General features: G+C 43.6%; 1 protein-coding gene across 3 annotated transcripts in view; it reads left to right on the forward strand.

Moving 5' to 3' along the window:
* The first annotated feature begins 2,131 nt into the window (after positions 1–2,131).
* LOC147023010 (sodium/potassium-transporting ATPase subunit beta-3-like) overlaps positions 2,132–25,970 on the forward strand; it is a 77,917-nt gene continuing 54,078 nt past the window's right edge. Inside the window, exons 1-6 of one of the 3 annotated variants that reach the window (XM_085888024.1) lie at positions 2,133–2,299; positions 5,521–5,625; positions 6,021–6,149; positions 10,463–10,567; positions 11,897–12,117; positions 25,401–25,460. In XM_085888024.1, the coding sequence (XP_085744150.1) occupies positions 5,523–5,625; positions 6,021–6,149; positions 10,463–10,567; positions 11,897–12,117; positions 25,401–25,460 (618 nt within the window). In that variant the 5' untranslated portion in view covers positions 2,133–2,299; positions 5,521–5,522. Of the gene's footprint in view, positions 2,300–2,415; positions 2,623–5,520; positions 5,626–6,020; positions 6,150–10,462; positions 10,568–11,896; positions 12,118–25,400; positions 25,461–25,970 lie in introns of those variants that run through there. The other 2 variants (XM_085888025.1, XM_085888026.1) reach the window with 2 other exon arrangements.

Below are 25,970 nucleotides of genomic sequence, written 5' to 3' on the forward strand. Positions count from 1 at the left end.
ACAAACTAAGTAGATATATCATGATAATATAACCTAATTGTGGACGTCGATTTCATAACCAAAATTTGATGATACAAGTTGCAGAAAGCCAAAGATATCGGATAAAATGAAAGAAGAAAGGGCAGAAAGAATGGCTATGGGGCAGGTGAAGGAGGGTTAGGATGGGGAGAGGGGAATGTAAAGGAAAGGGAAAGGAAAGGAAGTGTGCATATCAAGAGGAAAATAAAGAGGGTACAAATGGAAAGGGGAAGGGAGTATGAATGGTAAGAGGAAGGGGAAGGGGAAGGGGAAGGGAGTATGAATGGGGAGAGGACGGGGAGGGGGAAGGGAGTATGAATGGAAAGAGGAAGGGCATGGGAGGATGGATATGCAACAGTGATAGTGTGGCAGTTAAGAAAAACTTGAAATAGAATATAATCTCCAAAGTATGTTAAGAAGAACCACTACTCACAAATGGGAAGTATGCAATTCTTACATGAATGTGGTCAGAATGAGAAAAAAGTTAAGGAGGGAAAGTGGGATGATGTCAGTTTGTGGAGCAGGGAGAAAAATAGGAACAGGAGAAGGCAGGCAAATAAGGTGTAAAATGAGGGTATGGGGGTATTGATTGATACAGAAAAAACACAATAAGGGTTCTCTTAAACATCGCGACATCACCAGATATGCCTCCGCCCACATTATTACATCATTATACATACTTATTGTGGCATTTCTCATCGATTGATGAAGAGATTCAAGAGAAAGATATTTTAAAGATTGTCATTCAATCCAATATGGCTGCTAGACCATGTGACCTATTAATTATTTGTGAACATCCTGGTATCCCTAAGGCATGGGGGAACATGTGGGTGAAGTTTCCCCTCTATCTGTCGAGCCGTTCTGGAGAAGAAGATTTTTGAAGGTTTTTATGTTAAGAACAATCTGGCTGCCGCACCACATCACCGATGACGTCATCAACCGCGCCCCCCCCCCCCATACAATTTAGCTCGAGATGACCCTCAAATATATTCATACTGATCAGGTAAAGCGTTCGACGTATGCAATTATTACGTCATAACGAAGCCACCTACGACATCAACAAACCAGAGTTGGTGTCAAAGCCACCCAATGCTCGCCTGTTTATACATTTATCGTTTGTAAAAGACTAGTCTAATAATATTTTTTATAAAGCATTGCAGTGAAGCCTGATCCAAATAATTTTAAAGCAATATATATATTTGTATATTGTAATCAGTAAAAAATAGTGTAGTAGATAAAAACATTAGAAAGGAAAAAACTTTAACGTTGATGTGCTACAAAAAAGTTAAGTTCAAAACAGGTCAAAAAATTTTTAAAATTGAAATTATTTTTGGATTTCAACTTCACCACATCAATAATATACCCTAAAGGAACCTCCATGCCAAATATCAGCATCCTAGTACACATATTAAATGAATGGCAAGCTTCTAAATAACTTGCACCAAAAACTTTAACGTTGATGTGCTACAAAAAAGTTAAGTTCAAAACATGTCAAAAATTTTCAAAATTTGAAATTCTTTTTTAATTTCAACTTCACTACATCAATAACATACCCCAAAGGAACCTACATGCCAAATATCAGCATCCTAGTACACATATTCAATGAATGGCAAGCTTCTAAATAACTTGCACCAAAAACTTTTAACATTTTCACGCTGACGCTCACGCCGGGGGTATCGCTATAGCTCTCTGTTCTTCGAACAGGCGAGCTAAAAATCACACTCCCCATGAGTAGTACTTGCCGTGTGCTCGGTTTCAATTTTTTTCCATGGAGTGGTTTCAAACATACAGAGGTCCAAAGTTTTTCCTTTTTTCCAACATGGCTACCACACCACATAACCCATGTCATAATTATCATTGAAACATTCCCCATGAGTAGTCGCACCTGTGGTGAAAATTTCGTGTCAATCGGATAAGCGGTTGTAGAGAAAACAGAGAAAATTAGCACGTACGTACGTACGTACGGACAACCCGAAAAACATAATGCCTCCGTCGACTTTGTCAGCAAGAGGCATAAAAATCCTAGCAAGAAGATAGAGGGGTTGAATGAGATAAATGTATGCACATGGAGTAACAGGGAGTATTTTTACCATGTGTAATTACAGCCGACAGCAGTGAAGGTTAGGGTTTCAGAATACAGAACCGCGAGTCAAGTACTTGAATGGTCCAAAGCAGGCTGCGGGACAAGCCGAACCAACAATCAGGAGAGAAACAGGAAAAATCGAGGTGCCAGCGTATCTTGCGTTCCAATTTTACAGGATCTCAACTCGTTCTATTGAAGGTACGTTTTCCTTTTATTTATCAAGTATGTATGCCGCATTGGCCTGAGCTTGGAGGAAAGCGTGGAGGTATGCACACTCGTGTCTCAGCTGTCTAGCCTGGGTTTGAATCGGGACCCAGCTATAAACTGTTACCCTGGGGTTTCACGTGCGCGACAATACATCAATGTACGCATCATCCATCGGAGAGACGTAAAGCTGGAAGACCCTTCTGGCATAGCACCAGTTGGTGGGCATTAAAGATCTCTCGTTGTCCTCCATGAAGAGTCGTCGAGTTATCACTGATGACCTGAACAAAGTACAAATTTCTACCACAATCCCCAAGGCAAGCGGAGTGGGGGGGGGGGGGCTGCAATATTCACAATGACAACCTTTTCTAACAATGAATTTAAATTGTTGTAAGCTTATGGCCTCACGGATTTGGGACAAGATGGTTTGGTGGTTATGTATCGGTATGAACATAGAAAAAGTTTCATATGGAGTGTTAAGTTGAAATAATGTTTGAGGAATCTAACTCCATTCCAGACTTGATACCATCCATCCCTCGACCGCATGCTGGATATAATAATGCGGGTGTGGAAATTCCTTTGTCAAAAGTTATTGAATTTTGATTCCACAATGTATGCGTTATCTACAAAAATAGCCAAGCTGAAACGCCACTGCGCATGTTCGAGGTGGCAAGGAAAGTGAATGACATCAGGGTGCGGTGGAAGGTTCAGTTGCCATAGTAGAAAGCTGCTTGAATCGTCTGAACAAGATGTCTTACGTAATTGGTTTAACTAATGCTCGCAATTCGTAAAATTTCATAATCCCTTCCCATGAGTCGAAAATTTTAAATTTATTATCAATTCCACCACCAGCATTGGCACCCCAAGCCTCCACACTCTGTGCAGGAGTGCCCATCTCGGCCCACCTTCAGTGGGCAATATGAAGTGATGATATTTCCACAAAGTGATGTTTCCTGGGACCGAATGCACTCCTGAAATTCTTTTTGGGACAGACTTGTACACATATTTTTGCCTTGCTGGAGCACAATGTAAAGTTTTTGCGATGTTCAATGGCAAGTGATAAATTATGAAGTTTTCATCACATCCTTACTATAATTCACAGACCGGTGTTTGTTACTTGCAAAATGGAAGATTTTTCAAGGATACTGGTTTTTCTGTCTGTTAGTCGATTTTGTTATTCTGTCTGTTAGTTGCCTACAGGTCACAATTTTAAACCGATCCTCACGAAACTTCACCACATGGTAGATAGAGTTCGTTATAAGGAAGAAGCCTAATGTTTTTAAGAGGGGGGGGGGGGGTTGGAGGAGGTAAGCATGAGGGGAGGGAAAGGGAGGATGTGATAAGGTCCCATAGAATATGGCTTTATTAGCCCCCATTGGACTTAGTCCGAAACAGGGGCTTATGGATTTGTTGATTTTCGTGTGCGTTTGTGCGTGCGTGCGTCCCCAACCGTATGTCGGACATGTATGGACCAATTTTATTCGTACTTGGCACAAAGACAAGATATGACGGGAAACATATGTACGTCATCTGAATTTCAACATCAGATCCAAGATGGCCAACGGGCGGCAATTTTAGTTGTTCAAACAAAACACGTCCTCAACCATTTCTCGGCCAGGCATTTATCGATATTGTTCGAACTTGGCAAACAGACAATGAATGATGGTTTACATAAGCACGTCATTTCCTTTTCGAGGTTAGATCCAAGATGGCCGACTGGTGGCCATTTTGTTACTTAAATGTGTCCCCAATCATTTCTCAGACATGCATGGTCTGATTTTGTTCAAACTTGGCACAAGCGCAGTACACAATGGCATACGCGTGCCATTCGCTTCATTTTGCGATCTGATCAAAGATGGCCGACTGGTACACTCGTGGCCATTTTAGTTGTACATAAATATCGACTTGCCCTTTAACTCCATACAGCAAACTAACGAAAACAATGGGGCTATGATATTTTATGTCTTTTTCACTTGTTTTAATAACAACTAAAATTTGCCTTTATTTAATAATTTTATTTCACGTCCAGTTTTACATCCATCCGAAGGATGACAAATGCTGATGAATTGGCCTGCTCATGAAACTGGAGAAGATTGGACAACAAACTGATGGACATGTAATTCACATATTATGTGAAGTAAATAAACATTAGAGGCAACGGAAATGGGCTTGGTAGAATGAAATCGAAGAGGGGGTTGGGTAGGAGGAGGTGGGAGGAGGGCTTGGGAAATGGTGGGGTGGGAGTCTGAAGGGCGTGGAATGGAGGGGGTGGAATGAAGGGGGGGGAGAAGTGGGGTGGGAGGAGGGATGAGAAAGGGTGGTAGTTCGGAGGGAGAGGGTGAGGGTGGGAGGAGGCAGGGGAAGGGGTGGGGTGGGAGGGGAAGAAGTGGGGTGGGGTGGGAGGGGAAGAAGTGGGGTGGGAGGAGGGAGAGGGGGAGGGCAGGAGGAAGCAGGGGAAGGGGTGGGTGGGAGGGGAGGGGAGGGAAAGTGGTGGGGTGGGAGGAGGGGAGGGAGTGGTGGGGTGAGAGTCTGGAGGGGTGGAATGAAGGGGGAGGGGAAGAAGTTGGGTGGGAGGAGGAGGGGAAGAAGTGGGGTGGGAGGAGGGAGAGGGTGAAGGTGGGAGGAGGCAGGGTAAGGGGTGGGGTGGGAGGAGGGAGAGGGTGAGGGTGGGAGAAGGCAGAGGTGGGGTGGGAGGATGGGAGGGAAAGAAGTGGGGTGGGAGGAGGGAGAGGGTGAAGGTGGGAGGAGGCAGGGTAAGGGGTGGGGTGGGAGGAGGGAGAGGGTGAGGGTGGGAGGAGGCAGAGGTGGGGTGGGAGGAGGGGAGGGGAAGAAGTGGGGTGGGAGGAGGGAGAGGGTGAGGGTGGGAGGAGGCAGGGTAAGGGGTGGGGTGGGAGGAGGGGAGGGGAAGAAGTGGGGTGGGAGGAGGGAGAGGGTGAGGGCGGGAGGAGGCAGGGGAAGGGGTGGGGTGGGCGTTGATGAGGGGAGGAGAAGAAGTGGGGTGGGAGGAGGGAGAGGTGGGGTAGGTTCCCGAGGGAGGGGATGGGATGAGGGTGGGAGAAAAGGGGTGGTAGGAGAGACCTGGCGTTACCTGGAAATGCAGGGAAACCTATGCTTGTTTTGATGGACTTCAAGCAGGTTGTAGATATACTGATCAACCCTTGTGATTTGTCGTTTAAATAAATGCAAAACTTTTGTTCTCAATTTATTCCCCACAGGCATGAACAAGAATGGCACTGAACAGATTCCGCAAACAAACTGGAAGAAGTTCCTGTGGAACTCCGACACAAAGGAGTTTCTTGGAAGGTCGGGAAAGAGTTGGGGTGAGTTTTCCTTATAGAAAACGCTTTTTGAAGGGAATGTGGGGGAGTTCAGGGATGACATTAAAGGAGGGGATGGTTATGAAAGAAAAAAAAAAAGTTTAAAAAGCTGCAATGGACACCAAACAAAAATTGCAGCCCCCTCTCCCCTTTCCCGGTAACAATTTATCACCTTATCGGATGGGTTAATGCAGAAAAAAATCTACTAGAAAACCCAAGTGCAGTATATGAGCCATTCATGAATGCCCACCTGAGTATGTTCATACGAGGTACACAAGCAGCTAAAAGGGTTAGGGTATGTCAAACTTGCTTTGACCCAATGTTTCCTAAGCACCTCCAGATTGAAGCAGGCTGCAGACCTCACACGGTGTTTCTCTGTTTTCACCACTCCTTTTCAGTCCTTATAACAATCTTCTACATCATCTTCTTTGCTTTCCTTGGATGTTTTTTCTTTGTCACTATTCGGGTCCTACTCACAACCCTGAAAAGCCCTTTGCCTCGATATCAAGATCGTGTCGGAAGTCCTGGTATGTTGTTGATTTGTATACATTACATTTTCTATACCGTACTTATGGAGCATTTTGAAGTCAATTTTTAAAATGTGGCCAAAAAAACATTTGCTCAAGATGACAATTATGTTGATGCAGACAGATGCTAACCAAAAAATAGATGGAAACTGGACTTTTCAATATCCTGATGACAGAGGGCAGAACTGTTATTAGTCCCCTACCAATTTCACCAGAGAGGACAATAGGTTTGCCCTCCGTCCGTACCACATGCGGCTTTTCAGACTATTTTTTGCATTACACTTTAACATATTGAACTGAAACTTGGTACATGGCTTTATTATGATACCGTACAGAAAAGGTTTGAATTTCAGGGTGGTTAATCAATTTTTCAGAGTTATGGCCTTTTTAGGCTGAGAAAATATTACATATTATACATGGGTCAGTGTTCAGATACCCTGACTCCACCCGACTGCTTTACGCCCATTGGCTGGACAGCTGGCTTTACTCCACCACAATAAAATAATGTGGCACCATTGCATGAAGCAGCACAGATCGGCAGGCCTCAGGCATTTGCTACAGATGGGTGTTTCTCCATGTCCCAGTGCAACTGGAATGATCCCAGGTATATAACCACAATGTATTATCCGAGGTGTGTTCAAAAAGTATCCAACCTTAATTTTCGTGCGTAAACAAATGAAGCTAGGGAGGCGTGGTTTGGTGCACGTATGTAGGCGATCCTAATCCGTATGCGTGAATATTTTCCCACCTGCGGAAGCTGTCAGTCGCCGACAGACCGCCGATGAGTGAGGAAGTGTAAGTGAGCGCCGTCGGATTTTCGTTTTTGACAAAATGACGGATCACTGTGGTCTCATCGCCAGTGATCACTGTGTTGAAGAAGTTGGGATCGCTGTTCACATTCTCCAGCATGTCCTGTGCGATCTCCAAACGGAGTTGCTTCTGCTCGGTCGTTAGCAGCTTTGGCACGAACTTCGCTGAGATTCTCCTTAAGCCCAAATCCTCAGTCACAATGGAATGAAAGGATCCAATGCTGATGCCCCCCTCGTCTGCAAGTTCTCTGATCGTGATTTGACGATCCTGCATCAGCAGGGACCTCACTTGGTCAATGACGATCTCATTTCGGGATGTTGAGAGCCTACCAGAACGTGCTTCACTTTCCACTGATGTGCGACCATCTTTGAAGCGGTTGTACCACTCTTTTATCTGTGTGGTGCCCATTGCTTCGTTCCCGAAGGCCTGTTGAATCTTGCGGATCGTTTCCACTTGGGAATCGCCAAGCTTTACACAAAATTTGATGCAGTAGCGTTGTTCAAGTTTTTCCGTCATTTTGTGAAAAACGAAAATCCGACGGCGCTCACTTACACTTCCTCACTCATCAGCGGTCTGTCGGCGACTGACAGCTTCTGCAGGTGGGAAAATATTCACGCATACAAATTAGGATCGCCTCCACACGTGCACCAAACCACACCTCCCTAGCTTCATTTGTTTACGCACAAAAAATTAAGGTTGGATACTTTTTGAACACACCTCGTTTCTGCACATAAGCCATGAAACCTGGTGTTGCCTTAGTGGTTCAGGTGGCTGGCTTGGGATCTTAGGGTCCTGAGTTTGAGCCTGATTTGCCACTGAATTAACACCAGGTGGGGTTTTACTCAACCTGTCACCCTTCCAAGGTCAGTGAAATGAGTACCAGTGTACTGGTATAGGGGCACAGCATGAGTAGCAGAGTTTTTTTTTTTTTTTTGTATACCTTGGTCGAGGCTCGTATGAGAGCTAACACACAACTCACAGCAAGGAGGCATGAGACAAGAGGGGCGGGAGTGGAAGGGACAAAACAGTGGGGAACAGACACATTAGGTGAACTGTGGAAGGGAGAGGGATGGGGATGGGACGGGGAAAATGGCGAAGAGAAGATGGACATTTCAGGGACTTTCAGGAAGTTGTGAGTTGTGCTCCAACAAAATGATAGCTACCTGGCAGCCAAGCTGCCACACTGAAGAAGAAGACAAAAGCTGTAAGCATAATTTTGCTTCATGTATGTACATCGAGTTATTTTTAATATGAAATAGACAAAGCCTAAAAACGAATGAAACATGGTGGGTTAGAAAGTTTCTTCTTATTCTTCATTTTGGTTCCAGTGTCGGCTCGAGCGTACGTTAAAGCAAACTAATTTATATTTCCGGTTTGTTATCTTTGTCTTTCTGGTTTCTCGTCTACAAAAGATATCAGTAAATGAAAATTGCTTTTCCTTTTATTTTGCCAAATAGATCCAATCATGGTGGGGTATCGAGTTTCTTCTTCTTTGTTTTTGTTCCGGTGTCGGTTCGAGCGTGCGTTAAACGTAAGCAAATTTTTATCTCCTGAACATGCATTGGGACTGGTAGGGGACATGTATTGCAAAGCAATTCTCGCTCTTGTTATTTAATCGTAAAGCGAACCATAAATGCTCTCCCAAGTAAACGCACCCTCGATTTATGGAATGTATACGTTCTTGAAAAGATGTACACAAAGTGAAATTCCATATATCCAACCCTATTTTCCCATTGACTTCCATTATATAATTGGAGATATGTTAATCTACGGAAAAGATTTCAGCCTCAAGACATAATATAGATGTTTTCCATCGCATCACTTCTATGGCAAGACAACTTAGTAGCGTTAAGGTCTAGCTGCTGGAGAACTTGCTTTTATTTTGTCTTTATTATCACGTGTCGTTCCCATTGTAGACATAGCACACCCTAATGCTTTCACGATTTGGTAAAATTTTTCACATGCTTCAAACTCCCTTTACACATCTACTTTAAACTCCTTTACATCCAAGGCAATTGCTTTACGCGGTTACAGTCTCTTTTTGCACTTCTGCTATGACTTGAACTTAATGGCCTTTTTCCAAACATCTCGACTTACTTTTTTCCGAAGGAATAATGTTGACAAAGGGTGAAATCTCAAATAGTAAAGTACCAAATGCATAATCAACACAATTGACTTAACTAAAACAAGCCAAACCTGAATGGCACGAACAGTGCAGGAAACCAGTACAGAATGAAAAGTGTGCACTAACGACCTGGAGCAGTATGAAATGCATGAGGACAAACAACAAACCGTGTGTTGGTAGATCTTTTTCCCAAATTTTTAAATACAGATTCAAAATTCTGTAAAAGTGAATTTAACGTAACATATAACGATTTGGTTCCCTAATCTATACTTTGAGTTATCACGGAATTCCATATGTTGAGTCATCGTACAACGAGGGATGTTTGTAAACATTTCTTCATTCTGTGTTTGAACAGTAGTAGTCTGGAAGAATGAATAAAGATTGATAGCAAAACATGCCGGCATAAGCAGGACATTTTAACACCTGCATGATAGAATGGAATCCTTTTTTATTTCATTATTTTTACAAATAAGCACTGACAACAAAAAAAACAATTCCCACTTATACCATGAAAATGGTATAAAAGTGATTGGGGAAGAATTGGACTGCAGTGTCATCCACCGGACGCGGAACATGCCTTACACGGTTTCAGCGACACTATGTACCCACCTTTTCCCCCACTTGTTTGGTTTTGTGGCTGCCGTTGGCTAATACTAGCTCAACCTCACATCAAGGGTTTCACTACCCCTCTAGGCTACCCGAGTTGCCACAAACCGGTCCAATCTGGATGAGTGTTTTTTAGGAGACACTATCTCCTCACTGGATGGCTGTTGGCTCCTGGAGGGAGCTCTTTGGCACTTTTTTCAGGTGTTATTTTTAGTCCTGAAAGGGTGTGACAGTCACTCTCCCCACTAGCAAGCCAGTGAGGTGTGTCGGTTTAGTCGCCGACACCCCCGACTATACGGCAGGTAGCACTGGGTTACATGTTACCAGTGGCAGTCCTGAAAGACTGATCGAACGCTAAATTCCATCCTTGATGGAACTGGATGCAGACCTGGACGTGGTCGGGAGGAAGGGGTCCCATTGTTCCAGAACCCCCTTTTTCAAGGCAAAAATAATATAATTAATAGAGAGAAAGTCTTCAAGTACTTTTTTACACTAGTTCTGTGTCCATACATCTATGACCTGAATCCCTCTCGTTAAAATTCTTAGATGTGCCAATGAGGCATGAATATAAGTAAAGCTCGACTATCTCTTAAGTGTACAACAGCAACATATGACCACAATGAACGTTTTGACCTCAGAAGTAACTTTTTCAAAAGTCTATTCTGTGAACTATTCAGATCACCAGGCGAGAAAGAATAAATTATTTTAATCTTGAAATGAGCTTTCCCCTTTTCCGACTCCATTCCAGAAGGTTTCCCGTTTTGTTTACCAGGCTTCGTGGTTTTGCCGAAGGCGGAATCATTCCACATTGCCTTCGTCTCAGATGATGCAACTAGTTATGAGAGTCATGTCAATGAACTGAGAACCTTCCTTCAAGGTAAGAATAAAGTAAGCACATAAAGACAACAAGAGCAAGAAGTACAATTGATTGGCTAGCAGTTGGATACTGTACGTTTCAAGTATACCAGCATTGAACCCATCGCTTAGTTGACGGTAGATGAACAATATAAATTATATATGATACAGTACCGAAATATCGTTTATCAACAGTCGATATTTGCAATTTTTTATTCCAGAACATTTTCTTCACTGCCAACAACCCAGTGCTAATTTCAGTAAAACGCACCCTTATTCGCCAAAAAACAATATTATTAATTTGTTTTACGTTCCCAGGGATCAGACATGATGCCGTTATTTTTTTTTTCAAGTTGCAAAATGCAATTATCATCGAGTCATGAATAATATGCCACCACAAAGGCCGAGCAGAGCGCTTGACGTAACCCCGTGATGATGTCCCAGACTAACGCCATCTTACTACACCACCACATTACTAAATCCGTCATCCTGACTTTACATGCAAGCATGAAAAGAACCATCTCAAACAGAAATGCCATAATTTCATTACCGACATGACAAATCCAACTGGAGGAAGATTACCATATTCTTCTGGATTAAGCACAGTCACTTGCGCTTCTGTATGGCTTCACCATTGGGTAACAGCCATCATACACCAGTCGATAACGATCTACATCAAGATGGGAAAGTTCCACATCGAAAAGCTGAACTCCTTTTTTGGTATACCCCATCTTTTCACTCCAAACAACGTGTTTGTATAAACAGTGATGGAGTAGTGCTCGACACTTCATCAATTTCTGCCTAAAAAAAACTTCCAGATAAACTGCCATGACGTAATCGAGGGAAAGATAGTCAGCACCCAATGGATAATGGCCACACAACTCGCTTCAGACTCATTAGAAAAGTGAAGTTGACGAAGAATTTTCTGATCAAGAATCCCCAGATTATGATGATAGTCAAAATCATGATGTAGAAGGTGCTGTCAGACCGTACATGTATGAACCCGAGGTGGGCGAAATGACGTCATGTGAGGGGCGAGGCCAATATAGCGGGGGTTTTTTGGGGAGGGGGTGGGGCCAATTAGCATAAAAGGCAGCAAATAACATTAAAATAATCCTTTCAAGATATTTATTCAAGAAAAGAACAACCATCAAGTGTTAAGTGAAGCTATATCTAATCATTGAACGAAACATGATTTTTTTGGATTCTCTGGACCTTTAAAAACTCCTTTGTAGTTAAGCTCTTCATAAATCTGTAATTGGAGAGGGAAACATCGACAAAAAGAGAAAGGCACGAGAAAGTCGAGTTTCGAACGAGTTGGCTCACACAGATATTTTTTGTGCTCACACAGGTAACAAGTACTCCAACAATACAGAAAACGAAACTTGTGTAACTGGAGTGTATCGTGACCAGCAGCCATTAGATCAAAAACCTACGGCAACAGGAGAGTCAAAGCCTGTCCCACGAGCTTGTCCATTTCCTGCAGACCTTCTCGGCCCCTGCTCTGGGATACACGACCCCACATTTGGCTATGGAAGCAGCAATCCCTGCATCCTCATAAAGATGAACAAGGTAGGATGAGCATCTTAATTATAATTTCTTGTTCATTTGACATTAAGATCACATGAACAATGAGTTAGTAAATTCAATAAATTGGGGACTTGGAGAAGACTACTTGTATTGGGAAATATAAACTTTCTTGCATAAAACACCTGACCTTTTTCTGGTGAACAGAATGAGTGAGAATGAGCAAATGGTCTGAAATACAGTGCTTTCCATAAAGTGTTGACTTTTCTCACATTTGTTGTGTTAAAGCCTGAATTTAAAATGCGCTAAATAAATAAATAAAAATTGTCGCCGATCTCCACAAAATACCCCATTTACCACTCCACAATGACAAAGTGAAAACATGTTTTTAGAAATATTTACACATTCATTGAAAAATGAAACAAATATCTAATTTACATGAGGAAGTTAAGATTAAGGAAATAAGTTATATAAGGAAGTTAAGATTTTGGATTTTTCTGTAATTTGCTCCATTCATTTTCCCTTCCATCCTCACAAGTCACCAAGTCCCTGCCGCTGAAAAGCATCCCCATAGCACGATGCTGCCACCACCATACTTCACGGTGGGGATGGTGTTAGATGGGTGATTTGCTGTGTTCAGTTTCTGCCAGATGAAGCACTTTGCATTCAGGCCAAATAGTTCAATTTTCGTCTCATCAGACCACATAATCTTTTGCCTCATGCTCTCAACCTTTCACATACCTTTTTTTTTTTAACAAACTCCAGGCATGCTGTCATGTGCCTTTTTCTCAGGAGTGGTTTCCATCTGGCCACTCTTCCATAAAGCCTATATCTGTGAAGTGCTGCAGAGACTTGTCCTTCTGGCAGGTTATCCCATCTCAACCAAGGAACTGTGTCATTTTGTTAGAGTAGTCATTGGGTTCTTTGTCAACTCCCTCACCAAGATCCTTCTTTCCGGGTTGCTCAATTTGGTTGGACGGCCAGCTATAGGAAGAGTCTGGGTAGTTCCATATTCTTTCCATTTCCTTATGATGGAGCTCACTGTGCTCTTGGGAACTTTCAACACTCCAGAAATTGTTTTGTACCCTTCCCCAGATCTATGCCTCCTCACAATTTTATCTCGGAGTTCTACGGACAGTTCCTTCGACTTCATGGTAGTCTTTTTTATCAGGTCAGGCCAGATTAGATCTGTGACCTGCCACAGGTACCATGTAAACCTGTTTCATGGTTGGGTGGTCGGCAACTAAACCATCTCCCCTCACCAGGTTTCCTGGTTAGGAGGGTGTATGGACATGGACTCCTAGCAGGATTAAGAACAAAACCTGTCAAAGGGCAGAGGTGCTCCTTGTGAGCCAAAGGCCATCCATATCTCATACCCCACTGTGTCTGTGGACGTCCTGCTGCAGTTCGGTTGCTATTTTCTTGGGGAGGTTGGTGTCATGATTTGCACTCCAGCCACCATAAAACCCTTCACTTCGCAAAACACAAGCAAAATGCAAAAAAAAAATTGAAAACCCATTCCGTGGCAATACCTTCTGTACAGCTGCCCTTTGTAGGGCAGCTCACCAGATGACTGGATTGGGGCAAAGCCTTTGGGACCCCCACTCTTTGATAGGAGGACAAAAAGGGAGTAACCGTCCCGGGTCAGATTGCTGTAGTGTGTATCGGGGTGGTTCTGAGGTGTCGTCCACCAGACGGCGGTCTCCTTGGGTTAACCTGAGGCGGTCCCTTTGGGTGGGTGCTTGAAATGTCCTCTCCCAAAGAGAGGATGATCATCTGTCTTTGTTATCATCTGGGCTCAAGCATTTCAGCATCGGTATTGCAGCATGCTCTGAGGTTCTTTGAGGTTTGGAGACCGGATGGTGGTGAGATAATTGTGGGTGGTTACACCTACTATTGGTTGGTCACTGATGGTTAGCATGCCCAAGGAGTTACTGTAGCTGTGTTCAATAAGTTGACTCCAATGATAATAATCGAGGTAACACCAGTCAATGAGTATATTATGAGACGAAGGATTCATCACTCTTTGGGTGTTGTTTCCATGGTCTCTGTATCTGCTCCGACTGAAGAGAGTGATTTCACAGTGAAGGACGCATTCTATGCCACGTTTGTCTGTGGTTAATCAGTGCCAAAGGCGAGATACTCTTCTCGTCTTCGGGGATTTCAATGCATCGACTGGAACAGATAGGGATGGTTATGAGACATGTGTTGGCCCCCATGGGTCTGGAACTGTGAACCTGAATAGCACGATGTTCCTTGACTTTGCAAGAAGTAATGGATTTGGGTGGCTGGTTCATGATTTCAGCACCCACAGGCTTATCGCTGGACTTGGTATTCCAACAATGGTGGTGTGGCAAAGGAGATTGACCATGTGCTTGTTGATGGTCACTGAAGGATTGTGTGAGAAGTGGCGCACCACACAGTCTTTTGTTTTGTGCCTTGTAAGGCATTTGCCCGATTTTGGCCCTTTCGGCCTGAGTCGACATAGTAGTGGATGATCCAGAACTGCAGGGTCTACCAGAGTGCTCAGTTCCTCAATACTGACCATAGGCTTGTGGAAGCAACTCTGAAGTTGCAGCTTAAATCCAGAAGAATGGTAACATCCCAGCCTTGGCTGGATGTTGGCAAGCTCAAGGTTGAGAGGGTAGCTGAGGAGTTTTCAAACAGGTTGAGTGGGAATTGTGGAGGATCTGTGTGCTTTGGAGAATCCTGAAGAGTTCTGGAGTGCCTTCAAGACCACCATCCTTGATGTTGTGGTGTATGTCATGGAACTCACCACAGGGGAAAGAGGATTTTTATCTCTCAAGGGACACTGGATACCACTGACCAAAGTTGCAGGGCCATGCTTAATGGCAGAGCTGAGCTGTTCAGGTTGTTGAGGTGTAAAACTGTATGTGCACTAAGGGTGGACAAGGAGGCCCATGTGTGAGGAATATGTGAGGGGGTAGAGCATCACCTGTGGTCAAGCGATTCTCATCCTACTTACAGGGGAATTCGCGCATTGCGTTCCTCTAAGCCTGTCCCATGGTGTACTGCAGTTAGAGGCGGAGGGTGGTGGGCTCTTGACAGAGGAGTCTGAAGTGAAGGCCGGCTGGGCCGGTTATTTTGAGCGGCTGTACCAGGCTGATCCACCAGCTGTTGAGTTGGATGTTGGGGTGTTACCATCCCTATTGCTGACCCTCTATAAACTGTGATCCATCTTCATTTGTGGAAACCCAGGCTGTGGTGAACCGGTTGAAATGGGGTAAAGCTCCTGGGATTTGTAGAATCCAAGGCTGGTGGAAATGCTGAACTCATGTCATTGTATGCAGTTATGTGCTCTGCCTGGAACACAGGCATCATCCCAACTGACGAGAAGAGGGGCCTTGTTGTTCCTCTCTGGAAAGGGAAGGGTGATGGCCACGACTACAACAACTATCAAGGGGTGATGCCGCTCTCAGTGCAGGGCAAGGTCTTTGCTTGGATAAATCTTGATAGGCTTCACCACCATTTGCACCAGCACCCAGGCTTCACACCAAAGAGGTCAATGATTGACCGTATCGTTGCCCTTCGAGGCCTCATCCCATGCAGATGAGAGTTTCGGCAGGGGCTGCTTGCAGCCGATGTTCTCTGCAAAAGCGTTCAATTCAGTGAATCTGGATTCCCTCTGGAGGATTCCTGGTCTTTGTGGGGTGCCACCAAAACTGATCAATCTGATGTCTGAACTACACTCTGGTACTGAGAGTGCTGTGAGATATGGTGATACCATCTCCAACTTATTTCCAGTTGTTCCTGGAGTTCGTCATTGGTGTGTTAGCCCCACACTTTTCAGCGCTGGTATGAACCGGATTCTGTGGAGGATGTCAGAGAGATCAAGCTGCAGTGCATCATTTGGGAATGTCAAAAAATCTGACCTTGATTTCGCAGATGATGCAGTCATCTTTGCAGAGACTCTGGAGATCCTTTTGGGGGCCCTTGAGGTGCTGAATGAGGAGTGGGAGCAGCTGGGATATTGGGTTTACTGAGTGAAAACGAAGATCCAGGCTTGCAATGACATTTTTGGTGCTGCTATCTTGTCTGTACCTGTTTGTGGTGAGGATGTTGAGGTCACAGACAGATTCACTTCCCTTGGTAATGATATTCATGTCTCTGCTGAGAGCCAGAGGTCAATCGACATCTGGATCAGGCCTGGAGAGTCATGGATTCACTGGATCATGGGGTGTGGTGTTGTCGGTACCTGTGCGGGAGGACGAAAGTCCGAGTCTTCAGGTCCTTGGTGCTTCCAGTCTTGCTCTATGGATGTGAGACTTGGATTCTGACCAAGGATCTGAGACGGAGACTTAATTCCTTTGGTACCAGGTCTCTTCGGAGAATCCTTGGCTATCGCTGGTTGGACTGTCTTCAACGAGCGGTTGCTGAGAGAGATTCAAATGAGACTTGTTACCTGTATTGTCCGTGTGCATCAGCTGCGGCTGTATGGACATGTGTCTCGTTTTCGTGATGCTGATCCTGCTCACCAGATTCTCTCAGCAAGAGAGCCTCGTGAGTGGAGAAGCCAATGGGCCGACCACGTGCTTCGGGGTTGGATTGATCAGCATCTCAAGGAGATGGGGATGGACCAGGCGCCTGGCCAGACGGAGGCCCCTGGAGTACCTGCGGAAACTGAACGCAGCAATGTGCTGCTCTGGCGCATGCTCCCATACCTGACCTGACCTGACCTACTCTGACATGCACTGTCAACTGTGGGATCTTATATATGTGGAAAGGTGTGTTTCTTTCTAAATCATGTCCAATAAATTTATTTGGCCACAGGTGGATGGACTCCAATCAAGTTGTAGAGACATCTCAAGGATAATTAATGGAAATTGGATGCACCTGATCTCAATTTGGAGTGTCATAGCATAGGGGTTGAATACTTATTGATTGAAGACATTTCAGCTTTTCATTTTTAACTACTTTTAAAGCATTTCTAAAAAAAATTCCTCTGACATTATGGGGTATCACATGCAAATCGTTGACAAAAAATATCTCAATTAAATCCATTTTAAATTTCGGCTGTAACACAACAAAATGTGAAAAAGTCAAGGGATGTGAATACTTTCTGAAGGCACTGTATGCTGTGATTGTAGTTATAACCAACCTCCACCTTGCATGTCTGCCTCCTTGCAGTTTTCCATCCTATTTTTGTGTAAACTTTGACTTGGTATTCAGTGATGGAATGCATTTTGTGACAGAGTTCGAAGGGCACCATGCTGTGAAGGGACCATCTATTATTACACAAACATATCTGGCACAACAGTTGACCATGAGTCTCCCTCCACCAAAGTTTGCTCCAAATATCCTCTCCCTCCCTCACCCCACCTTTCGTCCTTTCCTTCCCAAACTTTTATCTTCTTCCATACTCTCCCACCATCATTTTACCTCCACCACCAAAGTTGGTTGGAGGTTATGTTTTCACCCTTGTCTGTCCGTTGTTTGTCTTTGAGCAGATTATCTCAAAAAGTTATGCACGGATTCAGACGACAATTTGGTGGACAGGATGGGTGTGTGACAAGGACGAACTGATTAGATTTTGTTGAAGATTTGGACTCAGATCCTGATAAGGCAATTTAATTGTTTTTTCTTAAGTGATTCTTCACCATTGAGAGATAGGGCCACATCGATCTAAAGCAAGATATTTCAAAATGTTGTGGATAGATGACAAAACTTGGTGGACGAGTTGCAAATGTGACGTGAAGAACAAGCCGATTCGATTTTGATTCAGGTTTGCGTGTTGATCTGGCCTATCAATGGGATACAAAACAAACTGTTCAGCCAGGCGGAGGTATGCACTATACCAATAGAGTGGGAGCCCACAGGGGTCAGGGTAGCTGGAAAGCTAACAAATTTTCTCATGTATAGTAATATTCTATATACATCCCTACTCACAGAAATGGACATCTGCCGTTGCGCCACTGGTGGGTGTGGTCTAAGGGGGCCATTATAATGTACTCAAAAATTGAGCGAGATCAGCTCCATTACCTAACAAACTAAAACCCATCAAAATATAGGAGGCATGTTCTCATATATCATTAATGATCTACGACAGACATTTTTAGTGATGGGGTACCCCCGCCAGACGCCAAAAACTGTTACCCCAAAATTGAAACCAGTCTCAAATTGATTCCACAGAATACACACATTCAGTGTCCAAACCTTTGGTTTCACTATAACTGATGCTGTGTCCAGCCCTGTTCAAAATTTTCAATGACAGCTTGGATCCTGTCAGTGAAGCAAAACCAAGGCCCATGGCTGCGTGCTTCCATGGTTTGGCAGTCCCGCGTGTAACATTGAAAATTGCATCTGATGCCATTGAAGTCGCCTTGCGGTCAAGGCTATCCATATGCGCTCCACGGAAGCTTGGTGTTTGGCTACCAAGAAGACTCCTGAAGAACAGGTCTAACTGTTTGGGAATGTCTGGGGAATGTTCCTTTAGATTCTGTACTGTAGCTGGGTTTGGTGTCCTAGTTTTTGGAAGTGTCATGATCTGGGATCGAAGATGCAGAGCTGCCCATCGCAACTTGTCATTCTGTTCACGTTCTTTTGATTCATTATGGAGTCGAGCCATTGCATCATCTTCCCGGACTAATGAACTGAAAACAAAATTGCCTTTCCGTTGGTCTGCAAGCTTCACTCTCATACGATCTCCAGAATAATCTTTGATCTTCCTTTGCAAATTCTGGGCCAAGTAGGATTCAACTTCTTCCTGATCTCCTCCAATGCTTGTACACTCTGCTTTGTAGATGTCAAGTAAGGCAGAGACCAACACTGACCGTTGGTTTTCAAATACCTCACTCTGAATGTACGCACACAAAGAGGCAAAGGCACTCTCATGGCAAGCTTGTGGTGTAGGCTTCGGATCCAAGCACTCTATTTGAACCTTTTTTTCAAGGCTGTCGGTTTCCAAAAGGAATTTTGAGCGGCAATTTCTGTGATACCATGCATCTGCAGCGATCAGATCAACACCAGTCCTAACAAGACCTTTGAGACGCTCGTTTTTGGAGAACTTCGCGCGATTGCGAATTGTTTCACAACCACTCATTGTTCTAATATATTGCCTTGGCTCTTCTTTGCCCTTTATCTTTTTTCGGCCCATCCCAAAGAATAAGCATTTTTCTTTCAGATCATCGTCTTTTGGGAGGACACTGCAGGTTCTGGTTTGAATTTTAGGTTTTTTTGGCAGTACAGGGGGTGCATCATGGGATGTTTGAGCGTTTCTTGGGTGCTTCACGGCAGTGTAGTTTTTATGACAAGAAGGGTGATAACGATGAGTTGATTTCTGATTGCTTTGTGATATCCTTTTATTGATGTCGGAGTACTTATCTGATTTCTGAGTTTTGCGTGAGGTAGCAGCATTCCTTACTGTGCTCCATGTATGTTCGTTGAATGCCTTGAGCCTGCTGACTTTGTCCGTAGACTTTTGGCAGATGTAGCAACACAGGGTACTGGAACAATCGATTTCCTGAAATGAGAAAGACACCTTAATTAGCTTGAGAAGATATCAGAATTGTGTTGCACTAACACATTGTCAACTCCCCTAGCTCTAAGTCGAATTTTTACGGAGATGAGAACAGAAAATCATACAACATGTGCATGTATACTTGTCATTTGCCTCTTTCTATTCCAAAGGTTTCAAACACTAATGCTATGACCTTTACGGTACTGATTGTAGGAAGTACTGGCAATGGAACACAGAATGAGTGAAATAAACCTGTTTAGTTTTCTAGCGAAGTGTCTATGTGAAAATAGTTTTTTAGGGCTAAAATAAACACCATTTTGGTCGCATTACACTGTTGTACAAAAGTTAAGAAGACGGATAATGAATACCTTTTTGGTGCCACTAGATTCCTGGGCCTGTGCTACCAAATACTGACTTATCAGTTTATTGGTGATTGTGTATTCTTCCATTCAATTAAGAAAATAAAGTAGAAAACTAATCATAGATGGGGACTGTGCTTCTTGAAGTTGAGGCGCCTCCTCTGACACTGTCACTCCTAATGTTGAACTTGTATTTTCTGCATCCATTGTGTAGGCAGTAATCAAACAAGATGAAAAAAAAATACACTTATACAGTTTCTTTCATACGTATTTGTCAGGGATCAAAATCATAAAATGCCGCCACTTTTCCACAAGGTAAATCTGCCACTACTTTAACAGTAACAGTGGAACAAAAATGAACAAATCAATCTAATACAGCAGTCATTTATTAGTTCTAGAGCTGGTTTTTATCAATCATCCTCTTCTCAATGCCTACATTGATTTTAAGATAACACCCCAATTTCATATATTGCTTTGCCCATGACCATGTGCCAAATGTCTCTGCCTGGACAACCTGGGTCCTTATTCTAATGGCCTGCATCAGTGATGGTACAAGCTTCATCTGACACACAGATATGCAGACTTTAGTAGCCGACATTGGACTTTGAGTATCATCCATCCTTCTATTTCTGATATTAAAGCAATGGCCAGCTCAATTCTTGGATGAGAACAGAAAAGTAGAGGGCCAGGTACACAATCACAGGCCCTATTTTAAAGGTTAGTGTCCTCCATCTTGATTTGGGACAGCATGCACACCATTGATTGGATTGGTTTTTAGCAAGAGTCTTTTCCATTTTCATGGTATCAATGATATCAATAAAATGAAAACTTACCTGATTAATGGTGTTTTGATGAGACATACCTACATGGAACAATGTACTTTTATCTTTGAAATAGGGAAAATAGGCAAACTTATTCAACAAAATGTGATGATGTTGACATCATATAACATGTGCATGTATACCAACAGTAAACAAGTAGTCCGGCAGATATGTGAAAAAAATGTGCCTTTAGTGATACAAGCATGAAATTTGGCACACTGCTAGGGAAGTATCTGACAAAGATTTTTGGATATAGGGACATTCCAGATTCTTCCCAGAGCCAAAATGGTGGCCATTTTACAAAATAGCCGATTTTGGGTTGTACATGGAGGATACATGTGGATACAACTATATTTAAGAAGCATACCAGTGGTTTTATTTAACTAAATAGAGATTTTAGCAAATAAGAAATTGCAAATACAGGTGACAAAGCGTGAATAAACCATTTATTTGGCCATTTTTTGGTGCATTTTTGCACTTTTGGACGGTTTTCTACAACAAACTCTTCAAAAAACTGTTATCAAGCACCATGGAATGACTGTTGTTCATTTAACACTCTTGAACTTAGAGGAAGTGCTTCTGTTTGATCCTAACATCAACTTACAGAGTCAAAATTATACAGTGGAACCTCTAGATCCAGGTAATAGAGTCTACTATGATGCATGGATACATGTGTACATGTTACATAATTATCATCTGTGATCTCTCTTGTCCCAGTTCTACTCTCTTGTACACTCCCCACCACAGTGACATAGAGCTGTGCACTGGAGTGCAGCCTTGACATACTTGCACTGTCCTCTGCATCCCTTTTTGCAGCCACACCTTAGTAGTTGCCGACATGCCTCAGTTGCCTCTGGGAGGGTTGTCCAGTATATGTCCCAGCCATTATCGGTGTGAACCCACCCCCAGTCACTGGGCGATGGGAGCTCTGGTGTGGACACCATCATCTGGCCCCAACAGTAGCCGGCTTGGTAGGCAGCTCTCTTGATGTGCTGTTTCAGGGCTTCACGAGTTGGTGGGAGAGCATCTATTGATCTGCCATTCTGGGTGAACAGATGCTTGCGACACTCATTGACATGTTCCTGGCTACTGGTGCGATCATAGAGCACAACAACAAAACGCGCCAGTGCATCCATGTGGTCATCTACAGCTGAAGGAGTTGGCGTGGCAGCCAAGGCACAGAATGCTGCAGTGACATCAGTGACGTCATCACAGGCTTTCCAGGTTTCCCATGCTTTTTTCTTCCCCCTGCCTCCGAAGCTTGAAACGGTGTCGCATCCAGTGAGGGCATGGAAGAATGGCAAACCTCGACACTTGTTAGGTCCCAGTGCCACAGACATCTCGTGAGCTGCCAAGAACCTGAAGTTCTTTCCTGTGCCAAAAGCAACCCAGAGCTCATCAATGTCCAGACGTCCAGCTGCTGTCACCGCAAGGACCACGACATCAGTGTCTAATGTACGGATCAACACTTTGCTGTATCCCTGCCTCACAGCGTCTTCAGCATGGAGTAGCATTCTTGTGTCAGCCTCTTCATGGCTACAAGGGGCAAGACCAGCAACATCTCGGGCCTGCGTACAAACCACATCTTTGTGGTGGGTGCTGATGACTTGTTTGTCTGTGTCTGTTGTTGCTACTCTGGTGGCTAGGAAGTCAAACAACTCCATCATGTTCTCATCTGTGCGCAGAAAGGTCTGCCAGTTTCCAGGAATGGAACTAGATGGCTCGACTCGTCTCCTGATGCCTTTGCCTCACTTCTTCCTAGTGTCTGCCTTCAAACTGTCTGTGAGGTATTCATCCCAGACAATATCCACCCTGCTCGTATGCTGCAGCTGAGATGTGATGTATGGCAAGAATACTTCTGATGCATACTCGTTGAAGGTCTTTGCTGTGCCAGGTGGCAGCATACTGATGATCGCTGCACCATCAAGGATGATGACTTCAACTGCTGGACTAGCAGCAGCATTCTCCTGTTGAGGGACCAGATCTTCTAAGCAGCCAACCAGATCAGACTTTGTTCCAAGTCTCATCTTGCCCATGTGTGACAGTGCAGGGGGACATGCTTGGTTCTCATGTGCGAAGAACTCATCAAGATCTCCATCACGTATCTGGGACGCAATGAACAACCTGGAGAACAGGGAGCAGTCGTTCTTCAGAGATGAAATCTGCAGCTGTGCTCTTGACTTCTCTCTGACTGGAGGTCGGCTGAAGAGAGGGAGGTTGTTTCTCTTGATTGGGTCAGTGATGGGCTTTGTCTGGTTGATAAGTCTCTCATGGACATAGGAGTCATGCGGTTCTTGTCCCAGCTTCTCGATGTGGCGTACAGTATTCATAAGTGCTGGGTCTGCCAGGTCTCTGCTGTCTAGCACCAGGAGATCCTTGCTGTCATCACAAAATGGGTTGCCCATCTCCCCCATGACTTGAGTGAGTGAACGCACATCTCTAGCAAAGACTACCTGTGTGTGCTTGGTCTGCTCGTGGTGTTTGTGAACAGCCTTCTTGGTCTCTGATAGCAGAGTTAAAATGTTTTCAACTACGAACCCCAGCCCAGAGGAGATGCATATATACACAATGGCGATCTTGGGTGATTGTCACTCGATGTCCCCAATAGGCCACCATACATTATTTCTTTGCGCTGGACAGGACCATGTTAAACCCAAATCAATATGAACACACCATTGTAGTTTGAACATTTCTATTATGCAATCATGAAAATTAATACAGTGAGTACATCAATATCGATTTCGCAAATTTATGCATTTAATCGCGACATTGCCAGCTACCAGTATGTAATTAATAATGGAAATATTCATGGAGTCTAAGTTCCTTTCACCAAATTTGATTTTTGATCTATTTATATTTCAAGAAACAATATTCAGGTAACATTCACATGCATGATCATATTGCAGAGCTCTTGTTCCAGCCATGCATTATTGTGATGGTAAACTGTTATCTGTGTCCCTCATAGACCACCGTAGATGCATTTTTTAGTCAAATATGAAGTCGATAATGAAACGTGTGCATACTAGTTGATAATAATAATATTATACTCACTACATTGTGTTTTGCACCAAGCACATATGACTTTGCTGACCTTGTAGGCAGAATTTGTTATTCGTGGCAGCCATTTTGTAAAATGGCCACCATTTTGACCCTAGGGGTAATCTGGAATGTCCCTATATCCAAACTGTTTCCTAAGGGTATGCTATAACTGTGTACCAAATTTCATGCTTGTATCATCAAAGGCACAAAACTACCAGAATATTTCACATATCTGCCAGACTCAAGGTAAGCAGTTAAGCGATATACACTGACCTCCTGTCAATGACACGAGTGACAGTCTTTCAAAAACAAATTTAGTTCTGAGAAAGCTACTAATCTTGTAATTACCCTACTCTACAATGCTCCAGTCGCAAATCTAAACATTACTTTATCCCAAACACTAGCAATGTGACTAAATTCCTCGTACATCTTGTATTTGACTTTTTTTGAGCGGTCAGGTTTGGGGGTGGGGCCTTGAACCACTTCACGACGGGTGGCATGTTAACTTGACAGTAGCCTAGAGATCCTGGCCACGCTGCCGGGTGGCATGTTAACTTGACAGTGGGAACGTCATTGAAAATACAATGTTATTGTTATTGTGTATACGTAATGCATTATTCTCCAGGTAGAAACGCAGAGTACAATATATGACGTTTCTATTCGAGTAAGCCAGCGAGTGACTGCCTAATAGCTGGCAAGAATATAATCCCGCATAGCTGGCCAGTCGACTGCTATCCCGTCGTGAAGGGGTTTTAAAGGCATCTGGAAGGAGTACCCCACCATTGAAAATGTCTGACAGTACTGGTTTCTGATATTGTGGGCATTGCTGAACAATTTGTGAGTGATTTGATTTTGTTAGCTCATGAGCTGATCTCGGTCAGCTTACAGGATGTGGCCATTTCGCGGCGTCTGGCGCACGTGCCCCACCACTGAAAATGCCTGGCAGTGGTGATTTCTGATGCAGTGGGCTGTGCTGAACAATTTGAGACTGGTTTCAAGTTGTTAGCTCACAAGCTGATCTAGCATAATTTTGGGGTACCAGTTTTTGGCATCTGGCAGGGGTACCCCACCACTAAAAATGTCTGTCGTTGATCATTAATGATACATGAGAACATGCTACTTATATGTTGATGGGTTTTAGTTTGTTAGGTAATGGAGCTGATCGAGCTCAATTTTTGAGTACATTGTAATGGCCCCCTCGACCACACCCACCAGTGGCGCAACGGCAGATCTCCATTTCTGGGAGTAGGGATGTATAGAGAGTATTACTATACATGAGAAAAATTGTTAGCTTTCCAGCTACCCTGACCCCTGTGGGCTCCTGGTCTACAAGTGCAATTCCAGTTTTTTTGCTTTCATCATATTCCACTTTCTTCCATTCATAAACATAATACAGTGAGTGATGATTACATTGTGCTGAGCTCGTAATAAAAATATGACTATCACAGCATCATCATGCACAAAATCATTATCAGTATGAAAATTACTGAACCGTATGCATCTCACTTTGGACGTGATCACTATACTGTTTGAATAGTAAGTTATACTGCAGTGGTTGCTTAGCTTGCTTGTCTAGAGTAAAAAGATGTCTGCAGACACATAGCCTACATGTTGTGCTTTCATAATTTTCAGATAATTGGGTTCAAGCCTGGCACGACCGTGCAGCCCGCTGAAGTCTCTTGCTCTGGCAAGGTACGGCTTTTGATTTGGTTCCTTAACAGCCTCACTGGAAAGTCTTTTCCTTAGCAAGCTCAAGTAAGCACTATGAGATAATCTGGGGTGTCTAGTGGATCCTGAAGTCCAAATGATCTTCTTGGCTATTACATGAAATTATATTGCTAATGGTTCTGATGAACTATAACACATGGAATGAGCTGAGCTACATATTTTATCCCCTTGTTGTGTGATAACCATTTTTACCTTATGCAATTTATCCTCTCAAACTATGGACACGTACAGTTCACAAGTCAAAGTAATTCCAGGTTTGCAAAAAACAAAAAAATCCAATTTATTTCAAACTACCCATAGGAATGGCCAAAAAGATACAACATTAATTCTCTGTTGGCAAATACAACTCGTCACTTCGCTGATTGGAATATTAAGAGGTGGGAGAGGGAGAGAGGGAGGAGATAGAAGGGAGAGGAATTGGAGTGGGAGACGGAGGGAGGTGAAGGAGAGGGGAGGGAGAGTAGGGGGAGAGAG

The sequence above is a fragment of the Eptatretus burgeri genome, chromosome 7 (assembly GCF_056783735.1).
Source record: "Eptatretus burgeri isolate ZD-2024b chromosome 7, Ebu_testis_v1, whole genome shotgun sequence".
NCBI lineage: Eukaryota > Metazoa > Chordata > Myxini > Myxiniformes > Myxinidae > Eptatretus > Eptatretus burgeri.